This window comes from Mesoplodon densirostris, chromosome 2, assembly GCF_025265405.1.
Source record: "Mesoplodon densirostris isolate mMesDen1 chromosome 2, mMesDen1 primary haplotype, whole genome shotgun sequence".
Lineage (NCBI taxonomy): Eukaryota > Metazoa > Chordata > Mammalia > Artiodactyla > Ziphiidae > Mesoplodon > Mesoplodon densirostris.
The window spans coordinates 192,482,883-192,501,780 of NC_082662.1; the positions used below are offsets into that span (position 1 = coordinate 192,482,883).

Below are 18,898 nucleotides of genomic sequence, written 5' to 3' on the forward strand. Positions count from 1 at the left end.
CCAGGGGAGGCTCACTCTGCCATGAGCTTTGATCTCTGGGCTGCCTGGCCGGCCAGAGGAGGCTCCCAGGCCCAGGCCGGCTTTCTGCTCTCTGGCCCCTCTGTTTTCACTGGGGTGTCTTCCGTTCCCCAGGAAGTGGCGGTGTTTCCACCCTGGGAAGGTCAGGATCTCTGCAGGGGCACCCAGGAGGCGGCAGCCTGTGTTTAGAGTAAGGGCAAGATGAAGGGTAGAGACTGTGGGTGAAGATAGGAAGGAATCCGGGGGGAGGGGGCGGGGCAGGGTGCTGCCCAGCCCTACGCTGGAGGCCAGGTCAGGGAGGGCGAGGGGGGAATATAGCGGTTCTGGATGGAAGAAGGGCTCACACACACCCACTCTGGGTGTACGGGGGCCTCCTCTGGACGGGAAGGTGGAGGCCTCCTGCAGCCTTGGAGCCAGCCAGGGCCCCGGGCGTGCAGGTTGCTGGCCCAGCGGGACCCTCGCCCGGCTGCTGGCACTTCCAGCCCCAGGGTCATCCTGGCTTCTGGGGTCTCTGTCCAAGGAGGGAGGCTGGGGGTGTTTCCTTCCTCCTCTGCCCATCCCCCCCCCAGCCCGCCTCGGTAACCGTCACAGGAAATGGCCTCACCAAGCCCTTGAGCGACAGCGCATATGGGGAGGCAACAGCTGGGGGCACAAGAGGGGGCGCAGAGGTGGTGGGGGGCCCTCCTCTGGGGGACGGTCCCCATCATCCAGACCAGGGTCCCAGCTTCCAAGTCCGGGAGGGGCTGTGGGGTCACCGCGCCCGCAGGGGCCGAGTGGGCAGAGAGGCTCTCGCGGCAGGAGGGCCTCGTCCGCCTCTTCTCTCCCTTCGGGGCCCTGCCCGGCCCTCGGGGACATCAGGGGGTCAGCACCCGCGCCCCAGCCGGGCACCGTGGTCCCGGGCACCCTCCTACTCATCCCCCCCCCAGATGCCCTCCCGTGTCTCCCCAGGTTCGCACAGCCCTGGCCCGCGGGGTTCCTCCCCGGCCCCCTCAGGTACGTACTGAAGCAGCTGTGTCCCCCAGCGCCTCTCGCCAGCTGTCTGTCTGTCTGTTGGTCTGTCTTTGAGGGCTGAGAAGGCTTCAGGAAGCCAGCTTCCTCCCTCCGCCCCTCCTCGCTGCCACCCACGCACGCCCCAGCTGCCTGCCGCCACCACCAGGGGTCGGCGGCCTCCCGCCTCTGCCCCTCTGGGGGCCGCCGGCCTGTCCCAGCACCTTTGCCACGGGCCCGGCCCTGCTCGCTGGGAATGGCCGAGGCGCTGGGCCGTTCTTGACCACCCGGCCCCCTCCTCCAGGGCATCTCCTCCAGGTCCTGGGTGCGTCCAGCCTCTGCCAGCTCGTGGGGCAGGGTGGAGCCGAGCCTAGCTCCAGGCTGCCCCGCCGAGGCCCGGGTACTCTGGCTTCCACGGACCTCAGCTGGAGACTGATTTCCACTTCTTTGCTTCTGCCTCGGAGCCTCGCCCTGGAAGCCCTTGCCCCTTCAAGCCGCGGGAATCATGCCAGGCACAAACAGAAGTGGGCACAGACTGGGTGGGGCAAGGGAAGGCAGGAGTCCTTGCTCCCCAAGGGGCCAGGCTCGGGCCAGGCCGGAAGGGTCATCCCAGGCCCTCTGAGCCACACCCCAGCGCCCAGCCGCCTCTGGCCTGAGCCGGGCCAGCTGCCCTGGGAGTCGGTAGTGAAGACAGCTTGGAGGGTAGGAGGGTCTCAGGGCTTTCCCCGCCCCCCAGGCCCCCCCAGGCCTCCTCCCAGAACCCTGACGTCTACTCAGAGACCCACGGAGAGCAGACAGCCTCTGGCTCTCACACCAGGGGACCCCTGTGTCTTCTTTGCCGCTGGGGTGCCTGAAGCCTGGGCCTGGGAGGGGGGTGCCCAAGTCCAAGACCCCAATGGCCCACCTCTGCCTCACCAGCGGGCCTCCTGCTGGCTCCCTGCTCGGCTCCTGTCACCTTGAAACAGTCCCGACGCCCTCCGTTCCCGGCACCCACAGTCCCATCCTTCCCCTTCCACCCACTTCTCTGATTCAGCCATCAAAGGGTGACAGCAAAAAAGCACTGATGTACAACAGGCCCGGGGGTGGGCATGCAGGAGGGGGCGGTGGGGAGGGGCTGGCCTCCAGGTGGAGAACAGGATGGCCCTCTGGGGCTCGGGAGGTCCAGAGCTGAGGCAGCACTTGGCTCTGGTGCCCAGATGGGGAGCAGGGGGCAGGAGCTTGGGTGGACCTGTGGGGTGTGACCTCCGCCTCAACTGGCCCTCACCCCCACCCGTGTTTCCACTAGTGGATGGCGGGGGCCTGGGGATCAAAAGGTGGGGCAGGAGGGGATTGGAAAGAGGGCCACCCCCTCTGGGGCAAGCTGTTGATTGTTATCAAGAACAGGAAGCTAGGGCACCGCAGGCGTGGGGAGGAGGAAGCGGGCGAAGCCCTCCCCAAACTGCTCTGCCTGCGCCCCCAGGCTCTTGGGGTCTGAGCCCTCTGGCTGTGAGCACGCCTCCCTCCCAGGTTTGAGAAGCCGGAGGTTGAGCTCTTGGGTGGAGAGCAAGGAAGCTGGGGGCCAAGAAATGGGGAAGGGGGTTGGGTGGGGTGGGTAGTGGCTGGGCGTTAGGCAAGACCCCGAGGGTCTCTCAGCTCCCTTTAGGTGTGTTTGGGGTAGGCGGATAGTCACCTTGCCTCCTGCCCACCCCTCGCCCCTTTCCGCTCAGAAATGCCTGGACATCTTTGGAGGTGCAAACACAGCTGCGGGGCGGGGGGCGGCATCGCCACAGGCCTCAGAGAGGACAGAGCCCTGCAACGGCCCCGCAGCCTGGCCTGGGGGCCTGGGGGCGCCGCTGTGCCCTGTCTGGGGTGGACTCTGCCACATCCAGGCTGCTGGGAGCACATGAAGGCCTGTAGGCCCCAGGAGTGACTCCTGTCCCTGAGCACCCCCCGCCCCCGGCGTGAGCCTGCCCCCAGCAGCCCGTGGGTCGCTCACTCCAACTGCTGACTTGCATCCAGAGCTGGGTCTGGGGTGCAGGAGGCCAGGAAGACCCCGCTGAGCCCTTGCTGAGACTGGGAGTTACTGCTTCTCCCTGAGTCTCGGGCTCCTTCTCAGGATCGCCCTCCCCAGGGGTTGGGGATCGCCCCTCCCACATCGGTCAGAAGGTGGAACGGGGCGCTCAGAGCTGTCAGCTGGAGAAGCGGCTCTGGGAGGGCCAAGGGCGCCCGAACTGTCCCCCTCCTCACTGCTCCCTTTCCCCACCTGGCCTTCACGCACTGGGGTGCACTGTCCCCCTGCAGCCGCTCCCCAGTCCCAGAGCTGTGAGCCCCAGGGTCCGGAGTCCCCCAGAGGGGCAGGTGTACCGGGAATTCCCACAGGCACTTGTCCTGCCGCACCTGCTCGCCCCGGGGTCAAAGGCTGCCACCCGATAAAAGCCCCGAGGCAGGGGTCACGCCTGCCACGTCCTGCTCCCCTCCCCGCCTTCCTCTCCACTCCTCTCTGGAGAAGCCCTGATCCCGGCACCCCACGCACAGCCCTCAGATCCTGGGCCAGCCCGGGGGGGCTTCCATTCTGTGTGTCCCTGGCTGTGTAGGGGAGACAGAGACACACGAGAGCTGGGATCCGTGCAGAGGACGCTGCAGAGAGCCCAGCTGGGAGGGCTGGTGGGAGGTGCGGAGCAGCTCTGGGCGCCCCCCAGACACCCAGCCCCCACCCGACCCAGTTTCCTGACACCTCTGGGTGCCGGCTGGTGCAGGGGACTTTCCCATACTTTTCAAGCCCCTGGCTGAAGGACCCGCGAGTAGGCTGGCCCAGCCGCCCTGGGACTCCCGGGAGGAGCCCTGCTCTTTGCTGGGTTGCTGGGACTCAGGCCCCTGTAGGAGGACTTCAGGACAGAGCAGAGTCCTCTCCCTCCCAAGCCCAGAGCCAGCGAAATGGACGTGTGTTCCCCAACATGGCCTTTCTCTCCAGAGGCCTTCCTGCTCCCGCCCCACCCGGCGCCTGCCGCCTTGATGTCCCTGGATGCCACACGTGCACGTGCACCCGGGCAGGTGTGTGCACCCTCGTGGCTCATGAGTGTTGCCTGCGTACACTGTCAGGCCACATACATGGCCAGGCTGCTGGCACGCACACCCCCTCACCCCACACAACAACCTGGTCAGAGGAACCCAGGCCTATCCCCTCCCTGGGGACCTTTCCCGGGGCGTGGGAGATGCCCAAGGCCAGGCTTCAGCAGTGGGAGCAGAAGGGGTGCCGGAAGAGGGAGGGCTGCCAGGCAGCAGTGGGGGAGCCAGGAGGCCTGGACCTGTCCCCTGCCCACCGCTGCCTCTGGCTGGCTCTCTCCAGAAGGAATCAGTAAGGTGCTCAAGGGCTCTCTAGGTGGAGGATGTGGCTTTGTCTGTGGGAGTGGCTGCTGGGAGGAGACACAACCCTTGTGGTACTTCTTTGCTGAATGAAGAGGCTTGGGTTGGGGAGACTGCTTCTATCGTCAGAACCTTCCTGCACCCTCTCCAGACCACCCCTGCCCCCCAGCCCAAAGCTGCCCCAGTCTGGCTGGGGGTTGACAGGTGTGCCCCTACGGCTAGGTGCCTCAGCCAGGCCCTGTCCATAGGACTAGCTGTGGGGTCTGTGCTGTCCCCAACGGGACCCCCTTTTCTGGGAAGTCTTGGGAACAGTCTGAGACCTCACCCCTTACCTAAAGCCATGCCCTGCTGTACCTCTTCTACTTAGATTCCGAATTAGGGTGTTTCCACCCCACTTCTCCAGCCTCTGCAGGTCCACCAAAGTGAGGTGCCCAGGTGAGGGGGAGGGCCAAAGGTGCGTTTCCCCCTCCTCTTGGCCAGACTGGCCCCAGATCAGTTTCCCTAGTTGTTCCCCACCCCCAGCCCTTTTGAAAGAGCACGTGTGCACTCGCGTGCGCACATACACAAACACGCGCGCCGCGCGGCCTGGAAAATCTGATGGGGCTGCGGTGCTGAGTTTCCAGGCCCCCATCCAGAGGCCGGTGGGCGGCTCTGAGGTTTGGGGCTGGGCAGAGCTGGGACGGGCAGGCAGCCCCCAGCTCTGGCCGGGGCTGGTCCCTGTGCAGGCCCACGCTCCCTGCCAGACGGCCTGAGAGAAGGGTCCTCAGGAAACCAGTTAGCTGTTCACAGACTTTATGTACCTGCCTGTTTGCTGGGCGTCCGCCTCCCCACCTTCGAGGCTGCTCCGGGGCCCAGAGCCGCTTCCTTTCCTCTGTCTCCCTTTCCTCCTTTCCCCGTGTCAGCTGCCTTGGGGTGGCAGCTCCGGGGGAGCGCTTCCACGTGAGTCGTTGGCTCCAGGCTGCGGGGGGCCTGACCTCGGGGAGGCTGCCGGGGCCTTCGCAGCGCCTGCGGCCAGATGGGGGCGGGAGGGGGAGGGGGCGGGGTCTAGGTAGAGGGGGTGGGAGGGGGCGGGGTCTAGGTAGAGGGGGCGGGGCGGGAGGGGGAGGGGTCTAGGTAGAGGGTGCAGGGCGGGGGCGGGGCAGGGGTCTAGGTAGAGGGGGCGAGGCGGGGGCTGGGGGCTGGGAGGCAAGCACGCATCCTAGGGGGCCGGGAGCAGGAGCTGGAGGTCCCAGGTTCAAGCCCAGCTCCCCTCCTCACACTGGGGCCTGGGCTCTTCCCTCCCTGGATATTTCTTCCTTATCTGGGGGGCAAGGGCGTGAAACCAGAGGGCTCCTCTAGACCTACCATCACTGGACTCAAGGCCTTTGGGACGGACGTGTATGTCCACAAGCGACGCACACTCATAGCTGGTCCATCCACCCAGCACCCAGCCACACACACCTCCACCACGTCACCAGGACCCCTATGCACAGGAACACAAAGGCCCGGTCCACCTCCGCAAGTGGAGGGTCAGACACCCACTCCTCTCCCGGGGGGCGGGGCGTCGGGGACCCAGCTGTCTCTGCCCACCCACAAGGCCGTCTCTCCTCTGGGTCTGAGTCTCGAGGGACAGTTTCCTGCCGGGAAAGCCAACAGCTGGAAGAGGGTGGAACTGGGGGTGCAGGGGGAGGTCAGCTTGCCTGCAGCCTGGGGGCCGCAGCCTTGTGCCCCTGGCGGGGCCCTGCTGGCACAGGGTCTGGGCTGGGGAGGGAGAGCGTCGCTCTTGGCTTTTGGCGGCCTGCTGCCCGCCCACTGACCGAGGGGAGGGTGGGTATGGACTCCTGCTACCACCCAGCTCTCCCTGCAGACTCGGCCGGGATGGGGCCCCCATTCCTGTGTGCGGTCCTCCTGTGGCTCCCAGGCTTCCTGGCCAAGGTGAGGTGGGCACCGGGGCTGCGGGCGGGTGGGCCCCTGCTCTCCAGGGCATCCAGGCCTCCCTCTGCCCCGTGGCCCCGCGGCTGGTCTGCATTAAGCAGGGCAGGGGAGGCTCCTTCCCACGCCCTTGACAGGACAGCAGGATAGTCTGCTCCTGGTCCCAGGGCCTCTGCAGCTCGGTGTCCTGCGGTGATCGGCCACGTCTGGGGAAGCCAGACGAGAGGACAGCCTTTTCTCTGGTCCTGGCTGGAGCCCAGAGCCTCTGCCCATCTCTTCCCACACCCTTGCCCCCGCCCTACAGGAAGACAAGTGCCACTCCCTGGAAGGGGGTCTGCTCGGGGAGAGTGGGGGTAGGTGCCTTCCATGGGGAGGGGGCTGGGCAAGGCTGTTTCTCTGCTCTGGCCCCTCCTGCCTCTCCTCCTCCTCCAGGGCAGAAGGTGTTGGGAGGCTCTGACCCAGCCCTTCTCCCCAGGACCGCCTCTGAGGGTGAATGTCAGCGTCCAGGGGAGGTCTGCCAGCCACGCCCTCCGCCTCAGCCGCCTGACCCCCCTGGGCTCCCCGGAAGAGCAGCCACTCCGGGCCCACACCAACGTGTCCAGCTTTGAGTTCCAGGACCTGGTGCCGGGAAGTTGCTACCAGCTGGAGGTGACAGCCCTGTGCCCCTGCGGGCAGAACACCACTGTCATCCACACTGCCCACACAGGTGCATGGCCTGCGGGCAGGGGAGGGGCCGAGCAGGACGTGGCTGCCCTGGAGGGTTGGCAGGGGGCAAAGCGGCCAGAGACGGTGAGGTCTCTGAGGACCACGCCTGCTGCAGTGACCCGTCAGGAGCACTAGAAGCAGAGGTGATGCCCCGGCCCTGACCTTGGTGCTTCTCTCTGCCTCTGATGCAGCCCTGTTGATGGTCCAAGACCTGCAGCTCCGTAGCTCGGGGAGCCCATCCCACCTGGAGGCCTTGTGGGGCGCTGCCCCCGGTGGGCAGAATGGCTACCAGATTCTCCTCTACCGCCTGGAGTCCCAGACATTGGCTCACAATGTCTCCGCGTCCCCGGGCACCCTGACAATTTTAGTGACCTCTTACCCAGCAGCGAGTACGTTCTGGAGGTTCCCACCTGGGCTGCCAACCTCCAAGCGAAGACCAGCATCCATCAGTGGACAGGTAAGGCCAGCGCTCGGCAAGGCCCCAGGTGGCGGCCAGTCTGGGAGTGGGGGGCCATCCAGAGCCGCGTCCCGTGCCTGGGCTCCTGGGCTGCTGCTGCCGGGGTGGTGCCCGGGCCCCGCGTCGGGCCCTCTCTCCAGCCCGGCTGTCCTCTCCCCACCCTTTCTCCAGCGCCTGTGCCTCCAGCTCAGCTGGCGCTGCATGCCCCGGATGCCAGTGCCCTGCAGACCTCCTGGAATGGCTCTGGGGGTGCCACCTGCCTGCGCCTCGTGCTCACAGACCTCCTTGGCGGCTCCAAGCTGACAGCGGGGGTCACATGGGACATCTCCAGTCACACCTTCCCTCGCCTCTCTCCGGGAACCCCCTATGAGCTGACACTCAGCGCTGTTGCCGGGCCCCATCTGGCGGCGGGGCCCAACGCCACCGAGTGGACCCGTGCGTGCTGGGTGGGTAAGGGGTCGCCGCAGGGGCTCTTCAGTCAAGCAGGCAGGAGCCAGCTGGTGGGGTGGGCTTCCAGGAGTCTTGCAGGGAAGGGGTGAGGCCTGCCTGGAGGGGGTGCCCTCCTGCAGGCTGGTGGCAGGAGCCCCCCCGCCCCCCCCAGACGATGACGGTGGTGCCACTTATCAGCACCAGCAGCTTCCATGTGCCAGCCCCGTGCCAGGCACTCCTGTGTGTCACCTCATTTATCCCCCAAAACAGCCCTTTACGTTGTTTTATCTCCGTACGGTGGAGGGACCGAGGTTCCGAGAGAGAAGGACCAGGTCCTGAGCCTTAGGAGTGTCCAGCTAGGCTGAGCCTGGGGGGACTTTGCTGCACTTTTGCTCAGGGAAGTGCTGTCTTGCTGCCACTCACTGGCTGTGGGTCTCGGGCAAAGTGCTCACCCTCTCTGTGCTTCAGCTTCTGTATCTTTAAAGCAGGATGATGATGGGACTTCCCTGGTGGCGCAGTGGTTAAGAATCCGCCTGCCAATGCAGGGGACACGGGTTCAAGCCCTGGTCTGGGAAGACCCCACATGCCGTGGAGCAACTAAGCCCGTGCGCCACAACGACCGAGCCTGCGCTCTAGAGCCCGCGAGCCACAACTACTGAGCCTGTGTGCCACAACTACTGAAGCCCGCACACCTAGAGGCCGTGCTCCTCAACAAGAGAAGCCACCGCAGTGAGAAGCCCGTGCACCACAACGAAGAGTAGCCCCCACTCACTCCAACTAGAGAAAGCTTGTGCGCAGCAAGGAAGATCCAACCAGCCCAAAATAAAAATAAATAAAAAAAAAAGCAGGACGAGGACGGCAGCGGCAGTGTTGGGAGGAGGAGTGTGAGGTCTGGCACCGGATGTGTTATCATTTGTTACCACGTCCTCGGCCGGGTCCCAGGACTCACCCAGAATATGGCTCAGGGTCACTGCCAGCGTCTGGATGAGACCTGGTCCAGGGTGTGCAGGAAGAAGCTGACACGGGGGTCCAGGACCTTCTGCACATGTGTCTCCCTTCCCCGCAGATCCCTCAGTCCCCCTGGACCTGGTACTCGCTCCCCGGCCCCCAGAGCTCTGGGCCACCTGGAAGGCAGGGCCGGGGGCCCGGGATGGCTACCTGCTCAGGCTAAGTGGGCTGGTGGAGAAGACCATCATGCTGGGCCCCGGGGCCCTTAATGCCACGTTCCTAGGGCCCCTGCCCGCTGGACACTACGCTCTAGAGCTGAGGGTTCTGGCCAGGCCCTATGAGGCCTGGACCCAGGCCAGTGCCTGGCTAGATGGTGAGTCTGCGCTGGCGGGGTACAGGCTGGGGTCCTGCCCAGGGGCACCTGCATCAGGAGACATGTGAGTCCTCACTCTCCAGGGACCACACCCGCTCCAGATGCTGCAGCCCAGCTCCGGAAAGGCAATGGTACTGAGCTGCCCCTGGATGGGCTGGAGGCCAGCAGGGAGCCTGGGACCCAGGTACTGCCCTACACCCAGGGAGCCCCCAGCCTCCTCAGAAACATCACTGGGCCACCTGGTGCCACCCAGGTCACTCTCCAGGGACCTGGGGCCCACTGCCAGGGGACAGTGGACACTGTCCCCTCTCTGGGCAACACCACCCTGAGCCCCACACGTCACATAGGTGAGTGCCAGCCACCGCGGACCCTGGTCTGGGGCTGGGGGTCTTTGCCTTGGGGTGGAGATCTGGGTGGGCACATCACAGCGCCACAGACATTGCAGGGCCCCAAACTGCTCCTCTCTCCAGGGCCCCTGGCACCACAGTCACTGGAGGTCGTCGGCAGGGGCAGCCCCTCTGACTTGACCGTTGGCTGGGCCCCAGCACCAGGGCAGCGGGAAGGCTACAGGGTCAGCTGGCGCCAGGAGGGCAGCCAAGGTTCGCCGGGCGGTCTTGTCGCCTTGGGCCCCGATGATTCCAGCCTGACGCTGAGGGGCCTAGTGCCTGGCTCCTGCTACACCATGTGGGTGTGGGCGTGAGCAAGGAACCTCAGCTGCAGCATCCAGAGCACCAGCGCCTGCACCCGTGAGTTCCTGGCTGCGGGCCCTGGGGGGGCGGCCTGGGCGGTGGTGGTGGGGACCAACGTCCTTCACGCGCTGCCCTCTGTGTGCCGTGTTCCTGACTCAGAAGCCATGCGTCCATCCGAGATGGGGCCGCTCATGAATCTGTTTGCAAGCATTCCCCACCTCCTGCCATCCGGTCAGCCATCCATCCCTCCATCCTTCCAACAAATATTTAATGAATGCCTCCCATTTCTAGGTATGGGGTTAGGTGCTAAAGCTAACAATTATGAAGAAGACCATCTAGAAAGGAAGGCTGACAAGTAAGCAGATGGTTTATGTGTCTGTTAAAGTAATGCGATTGCTTCATACATCACAGTGTAAACGTAGATGCACAGAGAAGAATATGCACAATGTATTTGAACCATGTGAAGCTCCGTTCCCACGGGTTAAAACTGAGGACTCTGGGGAATTTTATGTGGTTCTGGCTAATCTTTCAGGGCTTACAGAAGAGCCACCTTAAGGAGTCAGGGAAGGGTTCCCAGAGGAAGGAGGTGGGCCAAGAAGCGTGTGCGTCTGAGTAGAGTGGGCAGAGAGGGGCCTTACCAAGGGGCAAGTGTGGACCCAGGCCCTCAGGTTGGGGAGAGAAAGAGAGGGGGAGAGAGAGGGAGAGCGAGGAAGAGAGACAGAGAGAGATTGGAGGGTGGGATGAGCTCTCAGGGGCAAAACGTCAGTGGCTGAGCTGGAGGCCCGTGTCCCGGGTGTGAGACACAGGCGCTGGGTGCTGGTGGGGACCAGGTGGACCAGGCGTCACCCTCCAGGAGCTGATGGTCTGGGAAGTAGGTGGGGCGCAGGCGTCAGGGCGGAGACCGTGTCACCCAAGAGGTTTTCCTGGGAGGGAAGGAAGGAGCGGGCTGGAGCCTGGGGGCTAGCTGTGCCTGGAGACCGGCGAGCAGGACGCAGACGATGTGGCAGGAGGGCCGGGCGCTGGGTTGTTCCAAATCCGTTTCTTCCTGTCCTGCAGTCCCTGCGCCTCCCGCCAACCTGAGCCTGGGCCTGGCTGCCCAGCCCCCTGCCCTGTGCTTCCTCCTGCGGCTGTACCGCCTGAGCCCCCTGACTCTGGAGGGTGCGGAGACCCCGGCCCCTGAGGCACAGAACTTCTCCTGGGCCCAGCTGGCTCCAGGCACCGAGTTCCTGGCGTGGCTGGCCACCCTGCGGGGGCCGGACGAGAGCAGCGGCACCAGTACCACAGGCTGGACACGTGAGCGCTCTCCGCGTGGCCCCGCCTCACAGGCTCCCCTTGCTCAGTGGGTCCCAGGGGCTGCACGGCCCCTGACCTCCCTGTGGTCCGTGAGCAGGCCGCTGGGTTGACTACGGCTGCTCCCTCGGACACCAGGACACCCCTCGCCCTGGCCGAGAGTCCCCGGGCCTGGCCCTTGTGGCACCAGGAAGGCGGGCAGAACGTGGGCTTTGCTCCCGTGCGGTGGCAGACGGGCTGCTCCCTCGAGCTCTCTCACGACCAGTGGCGGGGAGGTGGGGACTGGGTGGACCAGAGGACCAGCTGCCAGGCCCCCCGGGCCCCTTGCTCGGTGTTCTCTCACTTAAACAACATCCGGGAGGCCTCCATCTCACGGAGGAGAAAGCCAAACCAGTCTTCACTGGGGCGTCGGGGTTCACGTGCGGGCAGTGTGGCCCAGGGTCCACGCTCCTGGCCACGTACCAACCCCGGGGGGGGGGGGGCGCCCAGGGAGGGTCACAGTTCCTGAAGTACAGGACGGGTCACACGGTGAGGCCCGGAGGCCCAGAGCCACGAGGCTGGGCCAGGAAGCCCCTCCCAGAGGCCCGATGCCTGCTTGGTGGAGCTGGGCAACAGTGGGGTCTCCTTGCCCAGCGGCATCCTTCTCCAGTGTGGTGGCCCCCACTGCCTGCCCTGCCCTCCCAACCCCTCCCAGGACCCTGAGACCTCGGACCGGCCTGGGAAAGCTCTGGCCAGGGGCTCTAACTGGCTCAGACCCGGATCCGGCCTGTGCCTCTTTGAGCCTCAGTTTACAAAGGAGGGGTCCACCAGGTGACCCCAGGCCCTGGGCCCAAGGGGAGGGTGGAGGGGCCCCGCCTGGACCCCAGACACTGCCTTCCCTTTAACCTATCCACCCACTTGGGGGGCTTTCAAAGCTGGGGCTGGGCCTGGGCAAAGGCTCTGCGTGTAACCCCCTCGCTGGCCTGTCTGGCTGGGAGACTGGTGATCGATGTGCTCACTCGGCATGGCCGGGGCTCGTGCTCTGCTGTCTGGGAAAGCCGGGAGGCGGTCTGCCTCCCGGGTAGAATCTCCTCTCACTGGTCACCTGAACCGGTGTTTCCTGACTGGGCCAAGCGTGGAGGGCCAAGTGGGGCCCTTTCGGGAGGAAGGAGCCATGATCGGGGCTGTGCTCTTCCCCCTGCTCTAGAGCTGCCCTCAGCAAGTCCCCAGTCCCCTCACGGGGGCCTAAACCGCAGGCGTTCCGAGGCCACAGGCCTGAGACCCAGGCCGGCAGAGTCCTCGGCGAGTGGACGGCTGTCCCTCAGTGTCTGCGTTCCAGTCCCCTCTGGGTCAGGGCCCACAGCAATGACGTCTTTTTACCTTCATCACCTCTTTAGGGACTGAATCTCTAAATACAGTCACACTCTGAGGTCCTGAGGGTCTGGACTTCAACATGAATTTGGGGGGACACAGTTCAGGCCATGACACCTCCCTTCTCTCCCCCCGACCCTGTTGTCCCCACAGCCCCCCTCGCCCCCCCTCTGGTAAGTGTGGCCAGTGAAGGCCCCACCCAGCCCCGGGCGCCCTGGGTCCACACGCCGTGGGGCCGGGACGGCTACCGGGGGAACCTGTACCAGGCAAGCGTCCCAGTGGGCTCCAGCCCCATGGGGGCCCAGGTGGACGGTGCCAGTTTCTCGGCTCTGACTCCGGGCACTGAGTATGAGGTGCAGGTGGTCACACAGGCTTGGCCCCTCCGTGTGGCAACAGCCAGCGCCTCCGGCTGGACCTGTGAGTGGCGTTGGAATGGCCGGGGAAGGAGCAGCGGGCAGGGCCGCCCCGGGACCCCTGCTCCCTCCCTCGGTGGCACTGCTGCCCCCCAGTCCCCCGTCCCCCCTGCACCCCGAGGGCCCTGCGTGGGGTCCCAGGCCTCCTGCCCTCCCCCCACAGCCACCCCCACAGAGTTATTCTGACTGGGCTTCCTGGTAGGCAAGGCAAAAAGGGGAATGCCCCAGGCTGCCTCCCAGGCCCTGTCACCCTCTGCAGGTCAGAGAAGAACCTGTGCTTCCAGCAGCTGGTGGCTTACAACCTGCGGTGAGTGTGTGGCCCCTGTGGGGTGGGGCAGGCGGCCCGCCCTCCACAGGCTCAGTGATGACGGGGTGATGACGGGGTCTCCCCGGGACTGCATCCCTCGCCCCGCCAGCTGAGCCTGCCCTCAGCCGCTGTCACACCCTCGTCACCCTGCTCCCAGGGGCCCCCGGCTCCTCCCGGGCCCTCAGCCTCTGCCTCCAGACTCCCGTCCTCTCGGTCCCTGACTGACCACCTGGACGGTTGCAGGCCAAGCCACTTCCTTCTCCTTCTTTCTCTCCAATGTCGGATTTTGCAATCTACCCTCTATCGCTTCTGTTCCTCCTTCTCTCAGCCGCACCCTGAGCGGCGCTGCGAGCAGCTGTGCCCAGAGCCATCCTCAGGATCCGGGGGCGGGGCCTCAGAGACTCATGCCCACCTCCTCCGAGTGTGGTCCTGTTTGCCCTGCCCCCTCTCTCTGGCCCCTACCAGCGCCCAGGGCAGGACTCTGCACACCAGGGCCGCCGCCTACTCATCCCTCTTCCCCCAGGTGGACCCACTGGCCCATCCCTGCCCACAGCTTCCGACAGGGCTACAAGGCCAAGAGCGCCCGTGCCCACCAGGCTTTCTTTCAGGATTTCCAGGTGAGGCCTCTGCCGCCCCCAGGCTCTGGGGGACCCCAGCTGTGCACGACCCCGCCCCCGGTGTGGGGGTGACATGGGTCTGCTTCGGCCCCTGTCTCTGCAGGAGCTGAAGGAGGTGGGCAAGGGGCAGCCTAGGCTGGAGGCCGAGCACCCTGCTGACACCGCGGAGAACCGCTACCCTCTCATGCTGCCCTGTGAGCACGGTGGGCAGGGGTGTGCGGGGCCAGAGCTCAGCCCGGAGGAGGGGCTGCATGTGCCCGCCCTGAATGCACGGCTTTTAGCGTCTGCAGATGACCACTGCCGGGTCAGGCTGACCCCGCTGGACGGAGAGCCTCACTCTGGTTACGTCAACGCCAGCTTCATCCCAGTAGAGCCACCTGCGTGCTGGCTGCGGCGTCCACTCGGGAGGGGCCCGGTTTGCAGGACACGCTGTCCAGCCCTAGCCGTCCACGAAGACCGCCAGCTTGTGTGTCTTGTGTGTTGGTCACTGTGCTGGGACCGCAGGAGTCAGGGCTGGGCTACGCGGATTCCCACCTTCAAAGGAGCAGGAATTGTGTGTGTGTGTGTGTGTGTGTGTGAGAGACACCTGCCACGCGGCATGACAAGTGCTGTAATAAGGGCACACGTGTGGTGCTCAGAGCACGTGAAGAAAGAACGTTTAGTCCACCTAGGAATCAAGAAAGGCTTCCTGGACGAGGGGGCATTTGGTCTCTTGAAGGATGAGCAGAATCCTGATAAGTGATGAAAGAGGGGCAGACACTGCAGCTGGACAGCCCCAGAGAAGAGCCGGGCGGGACATGTGGACAGAGTGGGGCGGGATCATCGGGTGGAGGCAGGAGAGGCAGATGGGGCTGTTGGAGGAGGGACTGAGTGCTGGCCTGGGGGAGCTGGGTGGGCAGTGGAGCCCTGGGAGAAACGAAGGCGGCGTGGGTCGGGTGGTGAGGGGGTGGCCTGGGAGGCTACTTCGGGGCCATCAGTGTCTTGTCATCGTCCCATCAAGGTGGGGCTGTCTCCAAGTCACCCTCCTGATTTGGGTCCTTGGTGCACGTGTGTTCACATGTGTGCACACGTATCGGCCTGTGCACGAAGTCCTCACTCCCAGAGATCACCCATGGGATGCATGGCTGTGTGCTGGGGCCCCAGTTAACGTGATCCTGCCCACCGCCAGGGCTACACCCGCCCGCAGGAGTTCATCACCACCCAGGGGCCTCTGAAGAAGACCCTGGAGGACTTCTGGCGGCTGGTGTGGGACCAGCAGATGGGCATGGAGAGTGGGCGGGTGAGCATGCCACAGCCCCCGGGGTGGCCACCAGGTGGCAGGCTCTCCCCACAGGACCAGCTGTGGGTCTGGGACGCCGGGTGAAGTCTGGGGGTTGGTGGGGTCCCCAGGCCACCCAGGATGGGGCAGGGAAGGAGACCAGGAACCCAGGCTCCCAGCTGGACTCGCCTCCATTGCCTCTGCTGTTTCTCACCGAGACCACCCTCTCCTGCTCCGGGCCCAGTCTGCGTTCTTACTTTAAACATGCCTGTGCCCTGCTCCGTGTGGGGCCCTGGGACAGCACCTTTGAGTCCCTCCAGCTGGAGCCAGGCCAGGTGGTCCTAAGTAAGGCCATGCAGTTTGCACAGGAGCCCGGCAGCTGCCTGGAAGTCCCAGGGGTCACATAGAGGTCTGGGGGTGGAGATGCTGGGGCCGGGCCGGGGGAGAGAGGCTTCCGGACAAGCAGGGTGGCAGAGACAGATGGATGGGTGGGAGGTGCTGATACAGCAGGGGTGGCAGTGATGGGGGTGCCCACACCTGCCCCCCAACCCCGCTCTGACCCTCTGGCCCTAGGTGCTATGTGAGTACTACTGGCCAGCCGACTCCACCCCTGTCACCCACGGTCACATCACCGTCCACCTCCTGGCCGAGGAGCCCAAGGACAAGTGGACCACACGGGACTTCCAGCTGCAGCACGTGCGTACCCGTGAGCGGGGGGCGTGACTCCTTGGAAGGTCGGCTCACCTCCTGGGCCCCTGGCCTCCCCCTTGCCCAGGAGGTTGGAGGTTAGGGAAGGGTAGGGAAGCACAGGGAAGGCTAAGGGTCATCCGAAGCTGGGGGAGAAGGGACGGTTTCTGCCCTGCTCTGCGCTCGGCTCAGGGCCCCCGCTCACCCCAGACCCCTGGGCCCCATCCGCCTTCCCAGGCTGTGACCTCCTGGGGCAGCAGTGCCCCCCTCCCCCTTGGGCCCCCTGCAGGCAGACTCCCCGGGAGGCTGGAGGAGCTAAGGTGAACATCCCAGTGTGGGGGGCACCACCCCGCCCTCAAGATCTGGTGATAGAATGAGGGCTGAGCCGAGGACAGTGGGTTAGCGGGGGACGGAGAAGCAGCTGCAGTTCACCACCCGGCCAGACCACAGCGTCCCCGAGACACCCAGCTCCCTGCTGGCCTTTGTGGACCCCGTTTGGGAGAGGAGCGGGCCGCCCCGGGAGCAGGGCCCGCCCTGGTGCAGGCAGGCGGGGCAGGCGGCGGGTGGCGGGGGGTGGGCTGGGGAAGGGCCCCGCTTCACAGCTCTGGGCCCTCTGACCCGCAGTGCAGGCGTGGGCCGCTCGGGCACCTTTATGACCCCGTCAGGGCTGCTGCAGCAGCTGGAGAAGGAGGATACAGTGGACGTACTCCACACGGTGTGCTCGCTGCACCTGCACCGGCCCCTCATGATCCAGACCCCAGTGAGGGCAAGGCGGGTGGGCTGCGGACCCTGGGAGAGGGTGGAGCAGACGGCCGGGCCACAGGGTCCCCAGGGGCCAGGGAAGGACCCCGGGGGAGGGGCTCGGACACTCACCCTCCTATCGGGGCTTCTGTTTCCCTTTGTGCCGGGGGTGGGAGGTGGGCAGGCCCCTGCCAGCTCTGACGCCCGGGTAGCGGGGGAGGCCCAGGGGAAGGCTCCCCAAAGCCCCTCCCCTGCCCCGGGCCGTCTGGCTGGTCAGGGCCTGGAAGTCTCCCTGCTGGACCACGGTCTCTCAGCCGACCACCTCCCCTCCCCCACCCCCCAGAGCCAGTACGTCTTCCTGCGTGGCTGCCTCCTGAGCAGGATCCTGGAAGGGGCCCCCGGCACCTCTGAGTACGTGCAGCTCCCGGAACCTTGCCCGGTGGGAGGCAGGGTCCCCGTCCCTCCCACCAACAGGCTGCCAGCTCCGTCCACGCAGGGCCGAGGAGGCCAAGAGCGGGAGCTGGGCAGCCTCCGGCACCCCCAACACAGCCCGCGCCCCGCCCAGGCCGCAGCCCATCCCCGTGAGGAGCTTCCCCCCACGGGCGTGCTCCGGCAATGCAGGCTTCCTGGGGGAGCACAAGGTGGCTGCGGGCTGGGCGGCACGACGACGCGGGGTCCCCTCGTGCCACCACTTCTGCGGCCTGTCGCATGGTGCCCCTCTGCCCGTCACCCTCCCCAGCTTCCGCTCCAGGCCCTCAAGGACCAGGCCGGCTCTACGATGCCCTCTCCTGGCATGGGCAGGATGGCACGGCCTCCCGTGAGTGCCAGGGGGCTTGCGGGTGGACCGGGCATCGGGCGTTGGCCAGGCTGGGACCTGCGGCAGCCTCACCCTCACCCTCGTCCCGCAGACAGCTGTTGTCACGGGCGGTCCCCTCTGGCGGAGGATGGCCCTGCTGGAGAGATGCCCGAAGCCTGGCTCTTCCCCGTGAGACCATGCCCTTGGGCCGTTGGTGCTTCCTGGTCTGGGGCTGGGGGGCTGGGGGTCCTAGAGCTGAGACGGGCAGGGGACACGCTGTGCTCTGCAAGGCGGGCCCTCTGGCCACGATCACGTCATGCTGACCGGGGCCCGCAGAGCTCTGGGAGCTGGTGTGGGAGCACGGGGCTTGCGTGCTGGTCTCCCTGTGCCTGCCAGACTCCCGGGAGAAGGTGAGGGAACGGGGGCAGAGTGTGGGATGCCTGGGGGTCGGGGTGGGGGTGTGGTGTGACCAGGGCCTGGGTGGGGATGGGCTGGCCGGCCGAGCAGCCCTGACCCGGTCTGGCCACAAGAGTTCTGGCCCACGGAGTCACAGCCCGTCGCCACAGACGTGGCGACCGTGCACTGGGTGGCTGAGAGCAGCGCTGCAGGCTGGCCCTGCACCCTCCTCAGCGTCACACGTGTAAGCTAGGGCCGTGGGCTGGGGGTGGGTTCCGCGGAGCAGTCCCGGCCCCTCCAGGCACCGGTGCCAGCGTCTTTGCCCAGAGGGGGAGCAGGAAGGAGAGGCCGGTGCAGAGGCTGCAGTTGCCGTGCAGGGAGCCGGGCAGGAGCTCCCCACCATGACCCTGCTGCCCTTACTGACTGCCGCGGGCCAGCGCTGCTCCCGGGGCGTGGAGAAGCCAGGCACGCTGCTCAGCCACCGCAGGTGCCGCTGGGCGGGGCCCCGGAGGAGCAGGCAGAGACCCCGCTGCCCCGCAGCTTGGGGTGCGGGTCCGGACACAGCCCCCTCCTCACCCTGCCCTGACGTCGTCTTTCGGGAATTTGTCCCCGGACGCACACAGGGCCCCGTGCCGTGAAGGGGCCGAGTCGGGGAATAAGGGATGTGGTCAAGCCAGAGGCCGAGTGCGTTCTGTCCATCCATGCCAGGGCCTGGTGGGAGACAGGAGCAGGGCTGGGGGGGCCTGGCGGGTGGCTTTCGCGGGGCAGCCCCCAGCCCCGCCCTCCAGTTTCCCCGTTCCTCAGATCTAGTCTGTAGTGTCTGGGGGGGGCCCTGGATTCAGAGCAGGTTACGCGGGGCGAGGGGGCCCTGCCCCCCGCGACCCGGCCTTGCCGTCTCCTGGCGCCGGGGGCTCGCTGCTGCGTGGCCAGAGCGGCTGGGTTTTCTCTGCCTCCTTCGCTCCACCACAGTGCGGGAGTCTGGGGAGGGAAAACCAGGAGGAGAAGCAGAAAGGAGGGCACGAGTGCTCACCGTGGCGACACCATCAGCCAAGGCCTCACCAGGGCCCATTCGTCCCCTCATCAAGCACGAGGCCCTGGACGGCTGGTGCCAGAGGCGGGGCCCCAGCTGCTCCCAGTAGAGGGCCTGGGGGACACAGAAAGCCTGCACAAAACAGAGCAGGAGG

At 66.1% G+C, this 18,898-nt stretch overlaps 1 protein-coding gene across 1 annotated transcript; it reads left to right on the plus strand.

Moving 5' to 3' along the window:
- The first annotated feature begins 6,159 nt into the window (after positions 1-6,159).
- On the plus strand, positions 6,160-18,853 carry LOC132476831 (receptor-type tyrosine-protein phosphatase V-like). Its single transcript, XM_060079042.1, is given in 32 exon segments — positions 6,160-6,261; positions 6,563-6,611; positions 6,734-6,964; positions 7,155-7,319; positions 7,322-7,420; positions 7,592-7,855; positions 8,916-9,170; positions 9,272-9,517; positions 9,641-10,090; positions 10,916-11,152; positions 11,250-11,354; positions 12,653-12,916; positions 13,172-13,219; positions 13,329-13,432; positions 13,548-13,645; positions 13,743-13,836; positions 13,940-14,030; positions 14,127-14,203; positions 15,005-15,115; positions 15,668-15,800; positions 16,019-16,101; positions 16,185-16,324; positions 16,406-16,541; positions 16,866-17,103; positions 17,262-17,339; positions 17,431-17,532; positions 17,609-17,642; positions 17,644-17,727; positions 17,841-17,958; positions 18,042-18,099; positions 18,102-18,260; positions 18,684-18,853. Coding segments are annotated over 32 exon segments (4,623 nt in total).
- The last annotated feature ends 45 nt before the right edge of the window (positions 18,854-18,898 follow it).